We start from the raw sequence: 20,984 nt of genomic DNA, 5'->3' as shown, positions 1-20,984 counted from the left end.
AGCGCCTCCTCCGCCGCCATGTTGCAAGGGGGCGGCTGCGGGAGCGCCCACACGCCCCGCGCCGCCCCCGGCCTCGGGTACACCTTAAACATCAAAACAACCACTAAATATTTGCATAGACAAAGAAACTTCTCTAATATAAACTCCGATTTAAACAAGAATAGAGTAGTATAGTGAATTTTTTTGGGGAAGTCTTAACCTCATTTTAGTTTAAAAAGACTTCGGCGCCATTAAACTTTTAAGAAAATGTAAAACTAACCACATCTAAAATATTAATATTACGAAATAATGCTGGTGAAATGACATTAGGTACCATACCTTCGCTTACAAATCATAGGTATTCCACAAACCGCATTCCTTAACCAGACGGTTTTGTTTTCCTTAAAAATGATTAACATGACGAGGAAAATTACGGCCATAGAGTATTGGTAGAATATAAAAATTTTATATTATGCTTAACAACGAAAAACATGAATCATCTTTGATAACGAAAGACAGTAAAACGTTAAATGTCTGAAGGTAAAGGTTGCTGCAACAATTTTATACAAGGAACCCCTGTATTTCTTGGTTCTGATGTATAATGTTTCATATTCATGGCTATACCTGTAATATTTGTATAGCACAGATTATTGATAGACTAGCAACGCCGCACTGCGGTTAAACAGCCGCATAACGTGTTTTTGTATCCGTTTACATTACTTCGATAAGTTTTTTTTCTATACTGTGCAAATTATTTTTTAGAGACATGGGTGTACTAATATTATAAAGAAGAAAAATTTGTATTTTGTAGATATTAAAATAACTCAAAAACTAATTGGCCGATTCTAATAATTCTTTCACCGTTAGAAAGATAATTTATCTGGGAATGACATAGTCTATATTTTTAATTTCACGCCGCCGAAATCGCTAGCAACAGCTAGTTTTAAATAAATTTATCGTCATTACCCTTACCTTTTGTACCTATTTACCGCATTCAGTACTTTCTATAAAATTGTTAGTTTCAAAATAAAATTCCAGTCAATCCATTCTTTATTAGATACCATTGCTATTTCTACGAATGACAAGTATGATGAAAAAATAAAGCATAAAAAATCAAATTCACACCAGCGTCGTATCTAATCCTAGAAAACTACGTTCTACATCAGTGTGGGTGTAGAGATAGACGGTTTGATATTACGACTAATTCCATAATTGCCCACACAACGGTACAACTAAGTGGAAACGGAAATTAAATACTGTAGAGGAACATAATTATTATATTATCTATGACTATAAGTTACTTTTAATTTTACGCTAATTCGTTAAAATAACTGATTCATTCAAAAAGAGTAAGTAATCATACCAAATATAAATTAAATAATGTTTTAAGATTAAAGTAGGGTCTAAAACCCATAGCAATAGATCACCATAGGTTTCTTTATGGATTGATTTTATGTTAACAGCCTAAATTGGTATTACAGAACATGCATTTACATTTCTTTTCATAACTTTCATGCCATGCAATCGATTGCTGTGAAAATTGATATCGTAAATCTGTACTAAATATTGCCAAGATTCTATTGTTTGACCCAGTACTTTCATGTCATCTTCATTCTTTGATCTACTTAAATTATACTCTTTTGTGTAACCAATACCTTGCTATTCACGGCGAGGCCGACGCCGCCCGCCGCCGAACCTGTATTCTCTCCGTCCGCCACGGCCACTGCACCTTTACACCAACAATCGAAACTCCTCTAGACCTACAGCATAAACAGAATTCACAAATCTTATAGCAGTTAAGAACGTCCACTTGCAGCGACAAACAAATGCTACTGTCCTTCTATTGATTGTTAACTCTATGGGCATGCGCTGTGCTGTCTCTTAAAGCGCCGTATTCAAATTATTGGACACTATAAAAGCCCCCGCAGACTAGAAACTTTTAATTGCCTGATAGTTAATCAGTATGAACATGTGACGATTAAATATCTAGTCTAAGGGGATCTGATACAAGTCATAAAAAGTACGCGATTTGAGGTTGGAATTTGGAATGTAATATTAAGGGGACTTACCACTGGATGTTTGAAATCCTACGATACGTCGAAAATAAAACCATAGTTTTTTCTCACTTGTCTCGTCTTGAGTAGTTCACAGGAAATGTATCCGGTTTATGGCGTGAACGTTAGTCTGATTTAAAAACAACTTAGTTGTTTATTGCGTGTCTAAGCAGTTACAATGATTTATTTAACATATTCAACTAACAACTGTAATGTAACCTGGATGAGATTGCAACAAACTTTTTATAATTGCACATTTATTTTGGCAGTCAATACAATATCAGCATTTATTTATATATTGTATGTGAAAGAGATATAGCAATATGGATACGTCAATACGTGTGTCACTAAAGAATTTAAAGGATCGTGGAATGCAATTAGAAATACCATTATCATTACAAGATATAAAGTATGTTCGCCAGCGTGAATGAAATCGCACGACGTGTTAACAATGAGTCACTTTCTAAGATCATAAGTGCGGTAATTGATATAGGTACCTACGTGCATTACCACGGTTAAATAACCACTTCTACCTTGTAGTGTGGAGGTTAGAGGACTTCGTTCTAACATCGAATCTCAAGTCGATATTAAACAATACATTTCTAAATAAAATATCCTCTAATCTACGTTTAATTTACGTGACAATATTTTGTATAGAAGCGCAAAAGTTTGCGGTTTTTTGACCGACTTCCCAAAAAATACTCAATTCGTCTGTATGTTTTTTTTAGATCTTCCCGTTGTGTTTCAATTTACAATCCACTGTATTATGTTGAAACTGTGATCGCGTGTTGTAAAGTGAGTGCATTAAATCGGAAGTAAATTTTCAATGGCTACGTGTTGAAGTGAAAACATTGGACGCATTCTAAATTGATTTATAATGACAAAATAAATGTTTTCTAAAACCTAAATTAATATCTCTAAAAATCCGTTTACACGCTTCAAGTTTATTGCTCCGTTGCTTAAATTTTATTGTATGCCACGTATAAATAGGCCTTAACATATGTAAAGTGTAAACTATAGTTACTTTGTAGTACCTTTGCATTTTTTTTGGTTTGGAGCCCGGCGTTATATTAAGTTTTTATTACGCAGAGAATTGTTACAAATTGTATACGCAAGTATCCACATTATCAATTTTTAACATATTTAACAAAAATTAAGTTTTCTATTATTCAATGTTATAAATTTCGCGTCTGCGTTATTATTTTAGTATTTAGACCGGAGATAAAACGGGTCAAGGAGTCAGGAATACGAATGTTTTAGATATCTGCCTTGAATTCTTCATTAAAGTAACTATTGTATGTAACAGTGCGGCGATGATTTACAAAGCGATACTCTAACCCAGATTGTTGCTATCTCGTGACGTAATTACATCACCGTATTTGAAATAAGGTTGCTTACGAGAACAGATTGTAAGTTATATCGAAATATTCTTAAATTACGAAACTAAACTTAATCTCACGTCACTCGTAAGTTGCATACAGGTAAATAACCTCGCGGGAGTTTTATTTTTACACCTTTTGACAATTTTCACGAGCGAAAATAAATTTAACATTTGTAGAAACTGATGCAATATGAATTAGTTTGTTTATTAAAGCTTCTTTTCTAATATTTGAAACAATTTTAAATAATATGTAAAATAATTTGGGTGTTTTAAATTCTTTTTGTGTAAATTTTGTCCGTGTAAACAAATGTATTTAAATCCGAATTTGGTTGGTTCAAATTATGAAAAAAATCAAATTTAAAATTTATAAAAATCATTTTTAATGATTATAAATTGATAAATGTTAGTGACAATATACCATAAAATTATTGCTTCATAAAACAAAATAAATATTTATACAAATTTTGGACAACATCAAAAAACCGAGACTTAATTTTACAATTGTATAGTGCATCAAATCCAAAATAATATTATTACTTTTAATATTTGCCTCACTTGTTCAATTTCATTATACACATATAGACATGTAAAAACAAACAAAAGTTTTAATCTCTAGTTATAAAAATATACAAAGTAAATTATATCAATTTTGAAATACATGCCTATTAGATACAAATAAAAATATTTAAAAATTTTCTATTAAAAAATTTACTAGGGTGCAATTCAATGTAAAATTAAACAGGAGCTATTTATAATTAAATACAGGCAGTGTGTAATAATACAAACATCTGCTATCATTCCAATAGTTCACTTATGATGTCAGTCTTACATCAACACATGCAAGCTATTTGAATAAAACAAACCGCACCTCAATATAACCCCAAGTAGAAAATACCCCATACAAGTTGACAATATAAAGACACATTAAAATTGTGAAAATGAACTTTAATTCAGCAAATTTTATACTAAATGTATAAATATGATATAATCTAGATTTAGTTTTCACTACCTAAATAGACATCATGTTATAAAAAGTGTACAACTAAGTCTAATAGCTGATTAAACATCTCATTGTGGCTTAAAATAATTAGATCTTGTAGAAGCACATTCTTTATAAAGGTTTATTATACTTAAATAATAAAAAAATAATCAAAGCACATAGCTCACAACTGATGTTGAAGTCCAAATAACATACATCATTACATATCTTAAAATCCTAGAAAACTTGAAACATTTAACGAGCAAACTGAATAAATTATTATTCATAATAAGAAACAAACTTAACAATGTTGATAGCTCAAAGTAATATAATATTTTTAACAAGAGTCAACAGACTTCACAAACAGTAAGTGCACTCCGGCTCCATCCAAGCTCCAAACTATTTCATTTTGTATCAAATGATGCCAATCAACGGTAAAGAATTCAATCATTTTGTCTATTTATTACTGTATTGATATTGTTAATTGTATAAGGCCTCAATTTGCGACATTATCTCTTTTGCGTTTTGAAACTAATGGATAGAGGCTGGCCGTTGAGGATGTAACCATTCAGGCTTTGTATGGCCATCGCCGCCTGATCATAATTTCTCATTGTTACAAAACCAAAGCCTTTGCTTTTATTAGTTTGATGATCCTTAATTATCTTAACCGATACAATAGCACCATATGGACCGAATAATTGCCATAAAGTCAATTCTTCTACTTCAGGAGCAATATTATAAATATAAATAGACCATGTACTCGGGGAGTTGTGGTCTCCTAAGGCGCTCATGTGATTAATCCAATGATAAGGCTTCACTAATGGGTTTTTTGTAAAATTATTGTTATTATTTTTATATTTGTTTGGATTACTCTTATTAGCATACTTAACAGTTAATGGATGCATAAATCCAGGCGGAGTGGTGGCATGGATACTCTGGATGGCTCTCTCAGCCTCATATTGGTGTTCATACAATACAAAAGCTATGCCAGCGGCAATACGAGAATTGACTATTTTACCAAATTGTGCGAAAAGTCCATGTAAATCCTGCAAGGTCAGTTCATTAGGTAAATTACATACATAGAGGTTCCAGTCCGCTTCCGGTTTCGACGGTGGTTTTAACTCTGGATTGAGCAGCGCGTGTGACACCTTCAGAGTCTTGTTCTGCATCAAGAGACCATTGAAAGCCTTACGAGCTTTGACTGCATCTTCAGGACAAGTATACTCGACGAAACCATACCCTCTGTTCGCTATCAATTTACAACTTTCTAATTTACCCATGGTTGAAAAAAGTGAGAACATCATATCCTGCGTCATAACTTCAGGAATGTAATTGACGATAAGCTTCGTTGGTGATTCGTCAGGGCCATATTCGTTATTTCCATGACAATTACCGTCTTGACACGATTCCGACATTTTTTAATTGTTGTCGCCGTATGACATTTGGCATAAGCATTGCCACTTTCTGTATTACGTTCCGAAACATGATATAACTTTCATAAACTGTCTACTTGTGGAAATAAAATAATGATTAAAACTTGCAAACGTGAGATTAAAAAAGATGTAAAAACTAAATAATGTTATAAATATTTCATTATGTTAGAAATGTGCATGAATGTATATGCGCAAGAATTTTATAATATTCGTGTATCGGTTGTGATAACGGTTCTTGGTGCCATAAGCCTTATCTGGTTCCATGGGCAATGGTACTAGTCATTTTGTATTTTTCCATATAATTTTAAAGAAATATACTTTACAGTAGAAGTAGAACCAAAGTAGAACTGCGATAATAGCGCCAGTAAAGAGCTTGCGGGACAAGTCTAACGATAACGACAGATATTACTTATGACACTGGCGCCGACGGCGCCACCTACTTGGACCTTCCAGCTTCTCTCATTATGTTAGGATGATGTTCTATTATAACTAACGTAAATAAGTTTTAAAATCACAAATCTTCATCAATCAATCTTATTTTATAGGAAAAAGTTTAGGAATAGAACACGTTTTACGGTTTTTTTTTTTGGGGAAATTATACACACACATGTAATGCTGTCATAAAATTTATTGCCTTAAACTTTTAATACATAAATACATGATTTTTTTGTAATTTCAATACATATACACATTTGATTACACAGCGTAGATTTGCTACACATTTTGTCAACTGACAGTCACTTCATACACTTGCAAGCTAAGCTACGAAAACCAGAGCTAGAAATACGATTTAACAATTTTTGTTGCGTTACAATTGAGAATGATAGAGCATGGCGTTATAAGATAATAAGCACAATAAATAGTAATAAAGCTTGATACATATTTTAAAGCGAATTTTAACGAGTTCGTCAATTTACTTAAAAACTTACTAATTATTCAATTATTTAGATGGTAACATATCGTTTCTTAACTTTGGTGAAATGTTAAGGTACTATTGGATTACAAACTGTGTTCATAAATATTTCAAACTTCATAATAGAAGTAACATTTAAATAATAACATATTTTCAAATAATACAATATTATTCGTATGTGCGTATTAAAGTGTCAAGTTTTTACAACAGAGGGTTATCCTGAACATTCGTGACCTTATCAAAAAAATTGTATTAGATTTCTGCAGCGTAAACACTACCAAATCTCCTATAAAGTCGATGCTTTACGAACAAGATCTCGTATCTATCCCGCAAATATTCAAGATAGACCCTCTGTTGTTTGTCTTACGTCGCATTATACGACATCGGTAATTTGGTAAATAAATGACATTTGATTGTAAAACGATCAACTTCGATTAAAGTTTTCAATTATACTATAACAGACTTTTTATGTTAATCATGTTTTGTATTATCATTTTGTTTATATTTGCATACACTTATTTCGAATTTGTCTATACTTATTTCGAAAATAACTACAGATAGAAGAGAATAAATATTATTTAAATATTTGTACGCGAAAGCTAGAAATACATATTTTAACTGTACGGCTTGATTTTAAAACTCTTCTAAACTTTTATAAGTTTACAGTAAAATATACTATTTATTTAAATATGAAATTCTGAGTAGATAAAATTCATTTATCTATTAGTTATCATAAATTATTCAAATATTAAAATAAAAAAAATACGTCAAGTATTCCATTTACTATTACTGTTTTAATAATTGTGCCATCATCTATATTTCGAAACATTTGTAAGTCAAAGTAGTTTTAATTCAGCGACAGATTAAATAATTTATCTATGATTATTCAAACGCTTTAAAAGCACTCAAGACAACAAAAATTATCGCTAATAAAAAAAAATCACATACATTTGCGTAAATAAAAATTATCATATCACAGTAATCGTTACTTACATCAAAATATTAACAAAAATATGTTTATAAAAATAAAAAAAATCTTTAACATTCACTTTGGATCAGAATTAACTCGTACGTCTTATTGCGAAGCGTCAACTAATGTTATGTTTATAATTTAGTTAAATATTAAATATATGACTAATATTGTATGTTATATATTAAATTTGTAATACTTTAATAGGGTTCACCTAAAAAATAAATTCTGTATGAGTACATATTGAATCTACACCTACCAGCTATGCGTAAAATCTCAATTATAAACTAAATAAAATTATTGTCATTGTACCATTTGCTAGGGATTCTGTTTGTCTTTGGTTACTCTATGGTGTTTGTAGAATATTATCTATGCTTGCGTAAGTACCGAAGGCGAAACCGGACACACCGAATACTATAATTAGAACATCTTTCCACAGTATCCAGTCGTCTTTGCCGAGCCGGTCTGGCCAAAACGTTATTATCTCGATGAATGGCGGGAAAATTATTGCCAGAGCGGAACTACTGAACGCACCCACTAAGGAAATGATCCCACTTAGATTAGGTATGATAGCCGCCAACACAACTGTAAAAGATATAATCATTTAATAAATACAACATTTATAATTCCGATCCTCGGATATTAATATCACATATAATGAAATACGAGTGTCTGTTTGTAATATCAAATAAAAAAAATTGGGATTTCGGGAAGATAATGTCTTTGCGTTGCTAATGAAAATCGCATTTAATTTTTTTTGTCTGTCTGTCCGTATGCCGGGTATTATTCCTTGTAATCTCCGAAACGGCTGAGCAGATTTCGACCGGACTCACTGAAGGGTAACTGACAGACGGGCATATTTTAGGTTGCTTTTTTATCTTAATATTGCGTGGATGAGTCGCGGGCAACAGCTAGTGCTAAATAAAAACTGTTTAATTTACAAGCTATGTTATTGTATAATGATGTGTATAGAAACACGTGTACAAACACTTTGTTATGTACTTTATCAAAGAAATTGTAAGGTATTAGTACAGGTGATTCGGTAAATGTTATAGGAACAAAGAAGTATATTGTCTATAAAAATAATGTGCTTGTAGAGAATATGACGTATTAAAAAGACCTTAAAATCTATCAAAACAAAGGTCAACGACACTAACATTGGGTTCTTGCGATTATGTACTCTAACCACAGATTCAGAAAACGTAAGCACATTGACCCGACTTACTCAAATGATGAAAGTTTTAAAAAGATGCGAAGTTTGAATCTATACTTATATTTAAAAGAGGAATGAATTGTATTTTTGTACAGTATTGAAATAGCTCAAAAACTACTGGGTCGATTTAAAAAATTCTTGCACCCTTAAGTTATATTTTAAAGGAGTTACATACTTTTTCTTTTTTTTTAATTTCACGCGGCCGAAGTCGCGAGCAACTGCTAGTGGTGGATATAAACAATACGTCCCGTTAGCTGTGTAATTTAACTAGTTGTTCTTCAACTTGGAACGAAGTCAATGCGTTGATTACTGAAACGAGACGACCTACATAGTACCGGTGAAAGTACACCAAAATGGTCCTTAACTATTCATATCTTAGCTAACGAGCGATTAAACCCTTACTATTGTTAAAAACATATCAAGCAGATAATAATTGATTTTATTTTAGAACATTTTAAAAATGTATACTGGTTTAATTAATGAACCCTACACTTTATTATACCACTAGCTGTTCCCGTGCGGCTTCCTTCGCATATATTTTATTGTTTACATTTGTCAAATTATCATTGCAAATATCGTAATGACATGACATGATGACAAACCATGGCAACCTTGCGTCCTTGATGTTGGCAGCAACTTATGGTCTCTTTCCCACATTAGGGTTTTTATCCAAAATATTTACCTCCTAAGTTTAATGGCGTGAAATTATAAAAATAATTATTCAAAAATATGGTATATGCTGACATCTTAGGCAACAAAGAAGTGTGTGTTTACGCTTTATTATAGTAGTATATATTAATGTCTTTTGGGTATCTATTGTAAAGTGTGTCTTAAAATTGCTTGCAGTTTGAAATATAGTTGCATGCATACGTGGGCATGAGAGGCCTTGAAACTACGAGTACAATGCCAGCCAAAATCAATACCAGTGACGCCAGCCTCCATTAAAATGCATGTCTTATCTCCCTACATTATTATAAAAAGTCATTTAGTTTTGCATTACGATGCTATTCGATATAAATTCTATGATTCTGATATTTAATTTTTGTAAGCGAGAATATCTCTCTCTATTTTGTATTTGACTAATAATGTGTGTAAAGTTATCTAAATCTTAACAGCTCGTTAGCAAGTTAAACGTCTTATACTGGGTTGCTCAAGTTAGCATTTATTTTATCATCAAAATCAAATTTCAAACGAGTAAAACTCAAGTTATCTAGTTCAAGAATTTATCCAACCAAAACACTAATAAATGGTTACACATATCTGGGAGACTTCACTGAATAAATATTCAATTTATATGCGAAAACGTTTTATGGTACGAGGAAACGAATTATCGGCATGACATGGATCGGTAATTAAATGTCATTCGATAAGAGCGTTATTGTCATCTGCGGACAGGAATGCCATTAGCAAATTACGAGATACGCCCCCGACATGATAAACGATTGTTAGCTTTTTAACTATTTTGATGTATTCTGTATCCTTGAAGGTTATTTAGTCTGTGCTATAAATCAATACCATTTGTCATAATTTGAAATAACGATATAAGCTTTGTAATTGTGTTCCAATACATGATTTAAATATTTATGTCATGGTTTTAAAGTATCGGAATTCTGCTTGTTATGTTAATAATCGGACAATAGACAGATGTCCAAAATAAGGGTGTTGCACTGGCTCGACGACACGACGGCCATATTGGTAGTGGCGAGCGTTGATACATTGAAAAACAGTGTCATTGGTTAGGTTATTCTGTGCGAATTGAAAACATAAGTGGTAAAGAGGACTATATTTTATTAAAGCATAACTTGGCTGTGACGCCCATACGATGTTTTAGCTATTGGTTGGCAAACATTCTCCGTTTCACTCTTTAGTTCTTACGTTAATCGAAATGATAATATATTTACTTGCTATGGTTCTATCTGACAGTGGTAAAAAGTACTTTATAGTCTGTACTTATAAATACTTAAAATTATATGTATCTCCAAATTTAATTCACATCTAGTCATTATCTATACTTAATATTATAAAGAAGATTTGTATTTTTTGTATGTATGTAAATAACTCAAAAACTACTGGGCCGATTTCAAATATTCTTTTACCATTAGAAAGGTAATTTATCTTAGAGTAACATAGGCTATTTCTTTTATTATTTTTAATTTCACGGGGAAGAAGTCGCGTGCAACAGCTAGTAATTGATAAAACAGTCATAAAGATAACCTTTCGAGTCAAGTTATTACATATTTAGGACAATTAACGATTCTTGCTTCAGATTGATAGTTCAATAGCAATGATTTAAGCAAAATAACGACGTGGTAAAACCATTGTTTATAAAAAATATTCTTGGAAACACTGCGAATTCGTACTGACAAAATTATCACATGAAACATGTGTTTTGTGTTAACGATAAAAATTTTTTTTCGGTCAACTGACAAAAATACTCTCATACCAATAATAGAAGTGTTAAGGTAAATAAAGGGTCGTATGCTTATATGTCCCCACTGAGGTACTAGGAGCCTACTCTAGGCTAGACTAGACTAGACTAACGTAGATGCCACGGCCCGAGTGAGACTAGACTAACGTAGATGCCACGGGTCGAGTGGGCGAAGAACACTGCGAGGTTTAGTGGGTAGTCCGGAAGAAATGTAGGTCGGGAGTCCCACAAGATACTTCTGCTTCTTCTGTCCCTTCTGCCTCCACAGCACGGATGGTGCAGTGCGTAAATGCATTCCCCACGACAAAAAAAAGACTAGACTAGACTGACCATAGTCAACCACGACCACGATACCCCAATGGCTTTTCATTGAATAAGGGCTGTTTGATTTTTTTTTTCATTATAATTTTCAATAATAATAACAACCACATTAACCCCAGACAATTTAACGTAATGGGTAAATTGACCTTCAAATTTTAAGTGTTTAGTCATACATCTATCGCAAAATGTTTACCAACAGAACATTTATGATGCTGTAATTTTCTAATTTATTGCGTGAAATAAAACTGATGACGTAACTGGCAGACAATAAACCTAAGCAACAAAATAAGTCGGTACATTAACTTAATGGAAGTTGTGTGTATTTCATAAACATACATGCAATGTATTTCTATTATTATAACGTTTAGTTTGGTATAGAAGTCTTGGTTGGTAACAAATTTCAACTTTGTTTATAATTTCTAGACTATGACCTATAATGAAAGCAGAAATTTTGATTTGGAAATTGTATAAATTCGAATGGAAATTATTGAGATGAAATCTTATCTTATTAATATTATAAATACTAATTTTGATGGATGTTTATTAAAGTTGGTAAACGACTGATCGGATCTCGATAAAATTTGGCATAGATGTAGAATATAGTCTGAAAGAACGCATAGGTTACTTACTTTTGTTTTTTTTTTAATTCCACACAGACAGAGTCACGGGCGAAAGTTAGTAAATCAATAAACTTACATGTGATAAAAACCATAATGACTCTTGTCGCAGCTTCGCCGTGTTTCAGAGCATAATCCGATGTCAATTTAGATTTTACGTACGGCCATACAATATTCATGGGCACATAGAACTGTAATCCGAACGACAAGAAAATGGAAAAGGCCATCACGGCTCGTACGCTTTGTGCCAACCTAAAAAAATAAACGTGAAATAAAATAAACAGATTATATAAATAGGGCTTCCTAATCTCTTGGGTTTGCTGTTTTATTGTGTTACGAATAGGTAAACATATACAATGTAACTGCTTGTTCTCTAAACTACTGATGCATGAGTTTCAATTCATCCAGAAGTTAGTGACAAAACTGCACATTTTTAGCTAAAACTCAGAATGTACGATTGTTTTCTGATTGAACCCTTTTTCTCACATACTTTAACATCAGCTATACAACAATAGAATTTGACTTTATTGTAAAATTCTTAAAAACTGTGATATGATCCTTTCAATAGAAATGAAGAACAATTATCTTGGACTGTCTTATTGTGAGTTTTTATTCTATAAGCATCTAGAATGTGTACTTACAAATCATCCGGTAGGTTTAACGTTATACTGCCGTGTACGTGGTTCCCATACTTTAGGTATCCAAAGAATCCGATAGAAGCGTACAGCACGGCGACTATCACCATGCCCGTATTCAGCACTCCGTTCCACCCTCCAAAAGCCTCTGGTGTCTTCATATTATTCTCTAAAGGCAACACCTAAAAACAATCTTGATATATAAAATTTAATGATGAATGTAGGTTTCTCGTATTAAACCTAAAATAGACTAGGTAAAGATATTAGTGGTAGTGCCCGCTTTAACATCTTAGCACGAATTGGCCGGCACGCCCGGTGTAATACTACGACCACACATAAGACAGGCGTGAAATGGAAGCAATTCCGTGTTTCGTCTGCTGAGTGTGGTGCCGGAGGCCTAATTTAAGTCCCTTTCTCTTTATCACCCTTTTCTTATAAAGAGAGGTTGGGAAGGGGGAGTGGATTTGACAGTGGAGGAGATGCATAGGAAGGGGAAATATCCTCTTTATGTGCGTCTCCTCCTCCGTCGTATAAGGGTAGGCAACGCATCTGCAATTGCGGATGTCTATGGGCAGCGGTAGCTTTGCCATTTTGGCGATTTTAGGTGGCCACTTGCTCGTTTGCCACCTTAGTTATAAAAAAAATATTAAATACTATAGTTAGTATAATCATATTATAGGCAAAAAATACAAGGTCACAGTCAAACTTACGACGTACTTTTGTGACGCTTTTCGAAATTTACATAATTTTTCAAATAAACATTTATAAGAACGTATTAAATATTCTAATAGATATTTTCGAAATGAACACCATCGTATTTATTAGTCAAGTTTTATTAAACGAGTTATACAAGTTTTGTAGCGAATTCCAAAATTTGTAATCGTTTTGGTTTTTTATTGTTAACTCCTATATTTGTTTATAAATAATGAAACTTATATATGAGACCTTGTGATCTACGCAATCTAGATCAGAATCTAGGCCATTTAAACATAATATGCGATATATCGCATCATTAAACGCATTAACACGCTACACAAATTACATCGAATTTTAATTCATACGCCTCCTAATCTTGGCATTCCACTTGCGAAAAAATCTATACACTTAGTTTCCACACTTAGTACATATTTAGTTTCCTTTCAAAGAGATACATATTTATACAAGTTTTTCGATATGTGAAAGCTACAGTTAAAGTACAATCAACTCACCATTCCAATGCCTTCAAATGCAAAGATAGCTGTCCCAAAGTATAGAGGTAACTGATGCCAGCTCGCAAACGCTCTCACAGTACTGGTGTGTGGTAAATTTTGTAGTATATAGTAGAATGTGACCATCAGACCCCAAGCTGTCATTATAGAAGCGACCAATGACACTGGAGTGAGGTATTTCAAGTTCTTCACCATAGCTAATGCCAAGAAACATGGGAACAGCAACATTAAATACGTGTGTACGCTCAGGTTTATGTGAAATATTTCCAAAGTATCCTGTAGATTGGTCGCAACAAATAAAAAGTAAACACAACAGAATCCCAATTGTGTTATCACCAAAAATATATTTACGACATTCCTGAAACAAACGTAATAAGATAAAGTATACTTGGAACCAAAAGAAAGTATTTAAAATTGCAATATCTTTTTTTTTCAAGGTATAGATTAAAATAAATTTATAATAATATTATAAAGAGGAAAGATTTGTATTTTTGGATTTGTTGTATGTATAGAAATAACTCCAAAAACTACTGTGCCGATTTCATAAAATTCTTGCATAATCAAAAATCTATATTATCACTTGAACGAAGTTGCGACCAGCAGGTACTAAATATTAAAAGTTTTATGCTTTGTAATCTTTGATCAATAACAATTATATTTTCTTGAAGTTTGTGCTTGCATACAATATTTTAAGAGAAATTGGAACTTTATAAGTGTACTATTAAATTTGACGCCACATATACTAATTGTCGTTATCGTGTCACATCGCATCGGTCATTAGGAAGTGATTTATGGAGACAGAAATTACAGCGTTTATTGCCCTGATAAGTAAGCTATCGTAAATTATTATTGTATAATTTGCTATATGTATCAATTGTGCGGAAAGTTTTATTAAATAATCGCGTAAAATTTATATGCCTTTATAATTATGCAGAGCAGTGCATATTGTAATAAAAAGTGTTCAATAATATACCTTCAACTCGTTAACCTATAATGCAAATATGATATTGTCGTTTTGTAAATTCCGGCAACACATTTCTATCTTATGTACTAGCTGTTGCCCACGACTATCCACGAGGATTTAAAAAATAAGCTACATACGTGCTGTTCCAGACTATGATCTAAATCTATGACAAATTTCAGCGAAATCCATTGTGTTGTTTTGGAAATATGTAGTAACAAACATCCATCCATCTAAACTATTGCATTTATAATACGAGAAGTTACTGTTAGGTTCTCAAACGATTTAGGTCGGAGTTTAGATTTGACGGGGTATAAAGTTTTCTAGTAAATAAGTCTCGCATGTTATTTACACGAGAGTCTAGCTATTGGTTAACTACTCAAATATTAATTAAATAAAACTAGCAATGCAGCTCTTATCTCTGAATTAATTACATTCACACCGCAATCTGTTTCAGTCAACATCAATACGATTGATAATTGAACAGTTCAAATGCAAACAAAATATTTTCCACTCATTATTTAGGTTGTATAAAATCTTCCACAAACAATTATTTTATCTACAACAAAAAGCGTGTGAATTGAACTTTGTAACATCGATTTTTATTTGATCTAATATTAATCAATCATTTTTTATATTTGCATTGCCTGACTTTAAGTCAATATCGATAATGTCGTATCGATTTTAATTAACTAACCCAATGATTCACCGAATCCTTACAAATTGGGGCCCATCAAAAAAAGTTTAATAAAAAAGGGCCGGTGTAGTGGTCAACCGGTGTTAGGTTTAAAAATTAAACATGTAACAGATATACAAGACAAATCTATCTACAGGGTCGTTGACCTAGGAAAAAAATACGCAAAAAGGCGTCCGGAAATAGAATACGTACTGTAACGGCTACCTTAGTCATTTTGTTTTGTTGGTACAAACTTCGATTTTTAATGTTTACAGTTATAGTGCTCTTAAGTATTAATGGTCAAAGGACCCAAATTTTACAGTTTTCTCAAGTATTAATGATCAGTGGAGCCCTGTATCGTATATCAACAAATATCTATCGGCCTTTTGTGGATACTGATACAAAAAAGCAATACTATTTCCAAACGATATATGTGCATTTAATCCCAATTCGAATTATCCTCTTTCTCGGAATTGAACAAAATAACGTATTTAATTACGAAATTTGTTCAGTATAGCATCAGAGATAGGTAGATACGTATTAACTTTCAACATATTGATTTTTTAATAGATTAAGCTGATTTAAAAAAAAATTAATTGAGTAAAAATATTATGAATTATTTCAATCATTATGATACAAGGAAATCGTTAAATTTGTCACAGAAATTTTTTAATGAAGCTAAAATATATTTATTGTTTACCACAGTTCAGAAGTTAATTAGATTATGAATGTGGCAAAAAATAGGGTAATCACTTTACTAAGTATGCAGCCTCAGATAAATAAACATATTATGTAATAATGGAAATGAGTATAATTTTTTTATCAATAACAAGTTAGTAATTAATATCTATTTTTCATAATGACAAAAAAATTATCAAGATATTTTTATTCAATACTTACTTCATTCTTTGTGAATGCGGTCGTAATGCTACTGGGCCCATAGCAAATGCATCTTCAACAACTTCCGCGAAACCCATCGCTGGTCTTTGATTTCTTACACAAAGCTCGTTGGCGCAACGAACTAATATATGCATACAATGTGTGCAGATAAATCCCATAAACAATGTACCAAAAACACCTAAAAACAATACACATAATAAGACCAATTTTAAAATAGTTTGTTATTTTAAATTTACTTTATAATGTCCAATTTAAATGATTCTTTACATTGATTTGTGAAACACGCAATGTGTACAACATAAGTGCGGCTGTTTTTAATTTATTATAATAACTTATACCATTGATATTTATATCTTTTATTTTTTATATCATATAAATATTATTTAATTTTACCTACCAAAAAATAATCCCGCATTTTTAAAGGCGTCGGGCATCGCTAAGATACCCGTACCAATATTCCCTTTAAGTAGGTGAATCATTGTATCGAAGTTCGATGTGGGATGTTCCAGGTGCCTTTCAGACGCAGGATGGTACACATTTTTCGCCTTTTCATCCTTTGGAGTAAGGATAGGTCCAGTCGCTAATTCTACTGTTTGAATTTCATTATTATCTAGGGGACTGTTTGGTCCTATGAGTAGCGGTTGTTTTTCGTCGTTCATTTTTATGGCCGTCAAAATCAATTAAAGATACTCATTACTCTCAGAGACTCTTATCACATCATAAAAATTTATCAACTTTCTTTTAACGAGAAAATAACACTAACCACGATCGACAATTCGCAATCGACGACGTCTGACGTGACATGAAACGTCTTCTCCTGTCGCGAGTGCAAATGCGATGGCGCGATGTCGATTTTCCGATACTATACGAGCCGAGCCGATCTAGCCGAGATGCTAATCGATTCGTTATGTTGGTAGTCTAAAAAGTGGAATCAGTATAAGGTTAATACTTTACAATGTAAATATAAAAGCTGGATTAAAAAAATAGAAGGAGGTGGAAGATTCAATCGACATATGGATATAGTAATTGGGATTTTTCATTCATATGAGCCAATCTGGAATATTCATCGATAAAGGCTTACAAGATCCCTTTTGCTCTCATTCAACTTAAAAATCTATGTTTGTCAATGTCAACCAAATGCCAACTGTCATTGTGAAGTCGATCAAAATAAAACTTAAATTATTTGCATAGTTATAATGGTTTAATCTTTATAAAATAATGTAGATATTTAAAATAATGTAGCATTTATGTTTTGCACGAAGAAAACTTCCATTTGACGACTATCTACAAAAATTATATACATGGTTTCATAATACCCATCGTAAATCAGTACAAGGTTTTCTTGTCAAGTATTCATTGTCATTAAAATGGGTAATGCGGGAAGTAATCAAGCTAAAGAATGGCATAAGGATAATATATCTAAGCAACTTGACGCGCCATCATCGCCGAGTAAAGAGGGAGAAGCTTTTACATTTGATAAACGGATTGACGATGATCCAATCGGCCGTGATGATGATAACAACATTGAAGACGGAGCTCCATACTATACGAAGGCAGTTCCTGAAAGTAACGTGGAATATCAAGAATCATCTGATCTACCAACTTCACTAACCGACAGTAGTAATATAGTAGATGATATCAAAGTTTTACCAACAGTATTTAAATGGGAAGGTGGAGGAAAGCAGGTAAATTTAACACTATAAGTGCTATTTATTAACTATAAATAGTTATTTATTATTTTTGGTTGTCAGATGTTAAGCAGAAATTGTATAGGATATAAAAGTAATTACCATACTAATAAGATTGTTTAAAAGTACATCTTAAGTGTTTAAACAATTAATCATTGGTTGATTGTTCCTTTTACGAAAGTCTATTCCTCTAGTTTTGTGTGGTCATAAAGACATCATTGAGTTTGCTATATTTTTAGGACTTAAAAATAAAAAAGATTACCTTAAAAATAAAGTATCACCTGTATATCATATTTTAGGTTTACATTAGTGGTACATTTACGGACTGGAAGACTATTCCTATGGTAAAATCTCATGGAGACTTTGTCACTATAATTGATTTACCAGAAGGGGAACATCAGTATAAGTATTTTGTTGATGGTGAATGGCGTCATGACCCCACTGTGGTATGTATTTTAAAGATATAACTTGACTGAATATAACATTTAACATGTTAAAATATACAAATAGTTCCTTTCCGCACATTAGAAAGTAATTTAAAAAAAGGTGATTGAAGTCCTTAGGACAGGATTCTTTTATTCTTAGTTAGGTCATATTGAATAAGAAAAAAATGATTTCTTAACCTACTGATTTTTTTATTCTGTCTAACATTATCTGTGAACTTCTTTTATCTTGTCTTGTGTAAATTTAGTCAAGTGGAAATAATGATTATATCAACAAAAGATTTCATTTAATTATGATCTAATTTCTCTTTACAGAAAGTTATAGATAATGGTATGGGTTCTAAAAATAATTTAGTGACTGTGAAAATGTCTGACTTTGAAGTATTTCAAGCATTAGCCAAAGATAGTGAGGGAATTCACAGCGGTGCACAAACTGAATATTCACAGGTATTGGTTTTTATTATAATTGTTTATGTTAAAAATTTCCAGATGGTTATGTAAAAATGGTTATAAAAAACAGGCCTTGGCATGTTGGTAGCAATGAACATTATTAAATACTAGCTTCCGCCCGCGACTCTGTCCGCGAGGAATTAAAAGAAACAAAAGTGAGTAGTCTATCTGTTCTTCCAGACTATCCTCTACATCTATACAAATTTTTATCAAAATCCAGTCAGCCGTTTAGGCTACAAACTCTAATAAACATACATCTAAACTTTTGCATTTATAATATTAGTATGAAGTATGATAACCAAATTATTACTGTGATGTGATTCTATATTTGAACAAGTTTTATATCTTTGACTATTCTTTCATGTTCATAGATTAAGTTTTATTTTATGATTTAGAAATGTAAAATATGTTTATTTTGAATAATCCAATGTACAAATTTAATCAACATTTTTGTTTTTCAGGAGATACCACAATCTAAGCCGTGGGAGAAAGTGACTGGTCCTCCAATATTACCACCTCATCTTTTACAAGTTATTTTAAACAAGGACACGCCACTCTCGGTAATTTAAATTTATATTATTTACTAAATAATGCAACACCTCAAGTACTAAAATATATAAAATAATTAATTTTTTTTGGGTGCTAATTCACTTTTCAGTTTCCTTCTCTGTAATTTATATTTTTGTATTGCATTACTTCATTTAATAACTGTCTCTCGCCATTATATAAAAAAAAAAGAATCCAATGTGTTCTTCCAGACAATATTCTATATCTGTGCCAAATTTCAGCGATATGCTCAATACAGAGTAAAATCCACCCATCTAAACTATTTAACATTAAGTTTATTTTAAATTTGTTTCAGTGTGAGCCCACATTGTTACCTGAACCGAATCATGTCATGTTAAACCATCTTTATGCATTATCTATCAAAGATGGCGTTATGGTGCTATCCGCTACTCATCGTTATAGGAAGAAATATGTCACAACATTGCTGTATAAGCCTATATAAATAGTAAAAATCCCAGTTTACATTATTCCAGTCCAGTAATGAAAGCCAGTGTTGGATTGAAACTAAATGTAAATACATGGTACTTGGTTAATTCCAGTGTGTTTAGATTTTTCCAATTGGACAGTGCTGGATTTGTTTGCTGGATTGTAATGATGTAAATAAGGGCATTTAGATATTTATGCTTGGTGTAATGTTAATTTATTGTTGGTTTCACAATTTAATATAGTCGGAAAAGTAACAAGAAGCAATAGGTAGTATGTATATAATCATGGATGTAATAACTGAAGTACTGTTGTAATGTTTAATGTGATTATGTAAATTGTATAGAAATAAGTGTTTTCTTGAATTTGCTAGCTTTGTTATATGCCTTGTGCAATATTTGACATAATTTATTATTTCATTTCATTAGAAAATAGGAAATTAATAGATAACAATTAGCGTTTTAATTGCATTCAATTTTATTTATTACGTTTTTAAATCGAATTGATTTCAATGTGATGATGGAATGATCTTTTAAAGTGGCCTTAAATAAATAGTGAAAATTAACAACAAATGTTTCGTCTTTTTTTTACAATATTCATAAAATAACCCTAGTAAATAAAATATTTACGTTTAAACACTATTTGGGGAAATGCCGAAAACACGTGATGCACGTGAAAATTGAAGTGCATAAAACAATTATAATGAAGAATTATTTCATAAAATATAATAATCAACTACTATTTT

The 20,984-nt window shown here is 31.9% G+C and overlaps 2 protein-coding genes, 1 long non-coding RNA gene and 1 pseudogene across 3 annotated transcripts; 1 reads left to right on the top strand and 3 right to left on the bottom strand.

Annotated features, from left to right (window-relative positions):
* Positions 1-2,478, bottom strand: LOC106102010. The gene is made up of 3 exons (XR_001225547.1): positions 2,049-2,478; positions 1,635-1,739; positions 1-83 (listed from the first exon to the last, which is right to left on the bottom strand). It is a non-coding gene; the product is annotated as an uncharacterized LOC106102010 (long non-coding RNA).
* A 1,860-nt stretch (positions 2,479-4,338) lies between these two features.
* On the bottom strand, positions 4,339-5,834 carry LOC106101979 (annotated as a pseudogene).
* Positions 5,835-7,491: 1,657 nt separating this feature from the next.
* Positions 7,492-17,497, bottom strand: LOC106102024 (proton-coupled amino acid transporter 4-like). Its single transcript, XM_013281414.1, has 6 exons — positions 17,066-17,497; positions 16,669-16,846; positions 14,132-14,489; positions 12,930-13,105; positions 12,368-12,540; positions 7,492-8,294 (listed from the first exon to the last, which is right to left on the bottom strand). Exons 1-6 carry the CDS (start codon positions 17,325-17,327, stop codon positions 8,056-8,058), a joined length of 1,386 nt encoding a protein of 461 aa, XP_013136868.1. The 5' UTR covers positions 17,328-17,497; the 3' UTR covers positions 7,492-8,055.
* Positions 17,498-17,817: 320 nt separating this feature from the next.
* On the top strand, positions 17,818-20,801 carry LOC106102025 (5'-AMP-activated protein kinase subunit beta-1). Its single transcript, XM_013281416.1, has 5 exons — positions 17,818-18,353; positions 18,656-18,802; positions 19,115-19,246; positions 19,711-19,809; positions 20,112-20,801. Exons 1-5 carry the CDS (start codon positions 18,036-18,038, stop codon positions 20,256-20,258), a joined length of 843 nt encoding a protein of 280 aa, XP_013136870.1. The 5' UTR covers positions 17,818-18,035; the 3' UTR covers positions 20,259-20,801.
* Positions 20,802-20,984: the final 183 nt, after the last annotated feature.

The sequence above is a fragment of the Papilio polytes genome, unplaced genomic scaffold (assembly GCF_000836215.1).
Source record: "Papilio polytes unplaced genomic scaffold, Ppol_1.0 DF823934.1, whole genome shotgun sequence".
In the NCBI taxonomy this organism is placed as follows: Eukaryota; Metazoa; Arthropoda; class Insecta; order Lepidoptera; family Papilionidae; genus Papilio; species Papilio polytes.
Note: the sequence above shows the minus strand (reverse complement) of the source record. Positions and strands in the feature narration are given on the sequence as shown.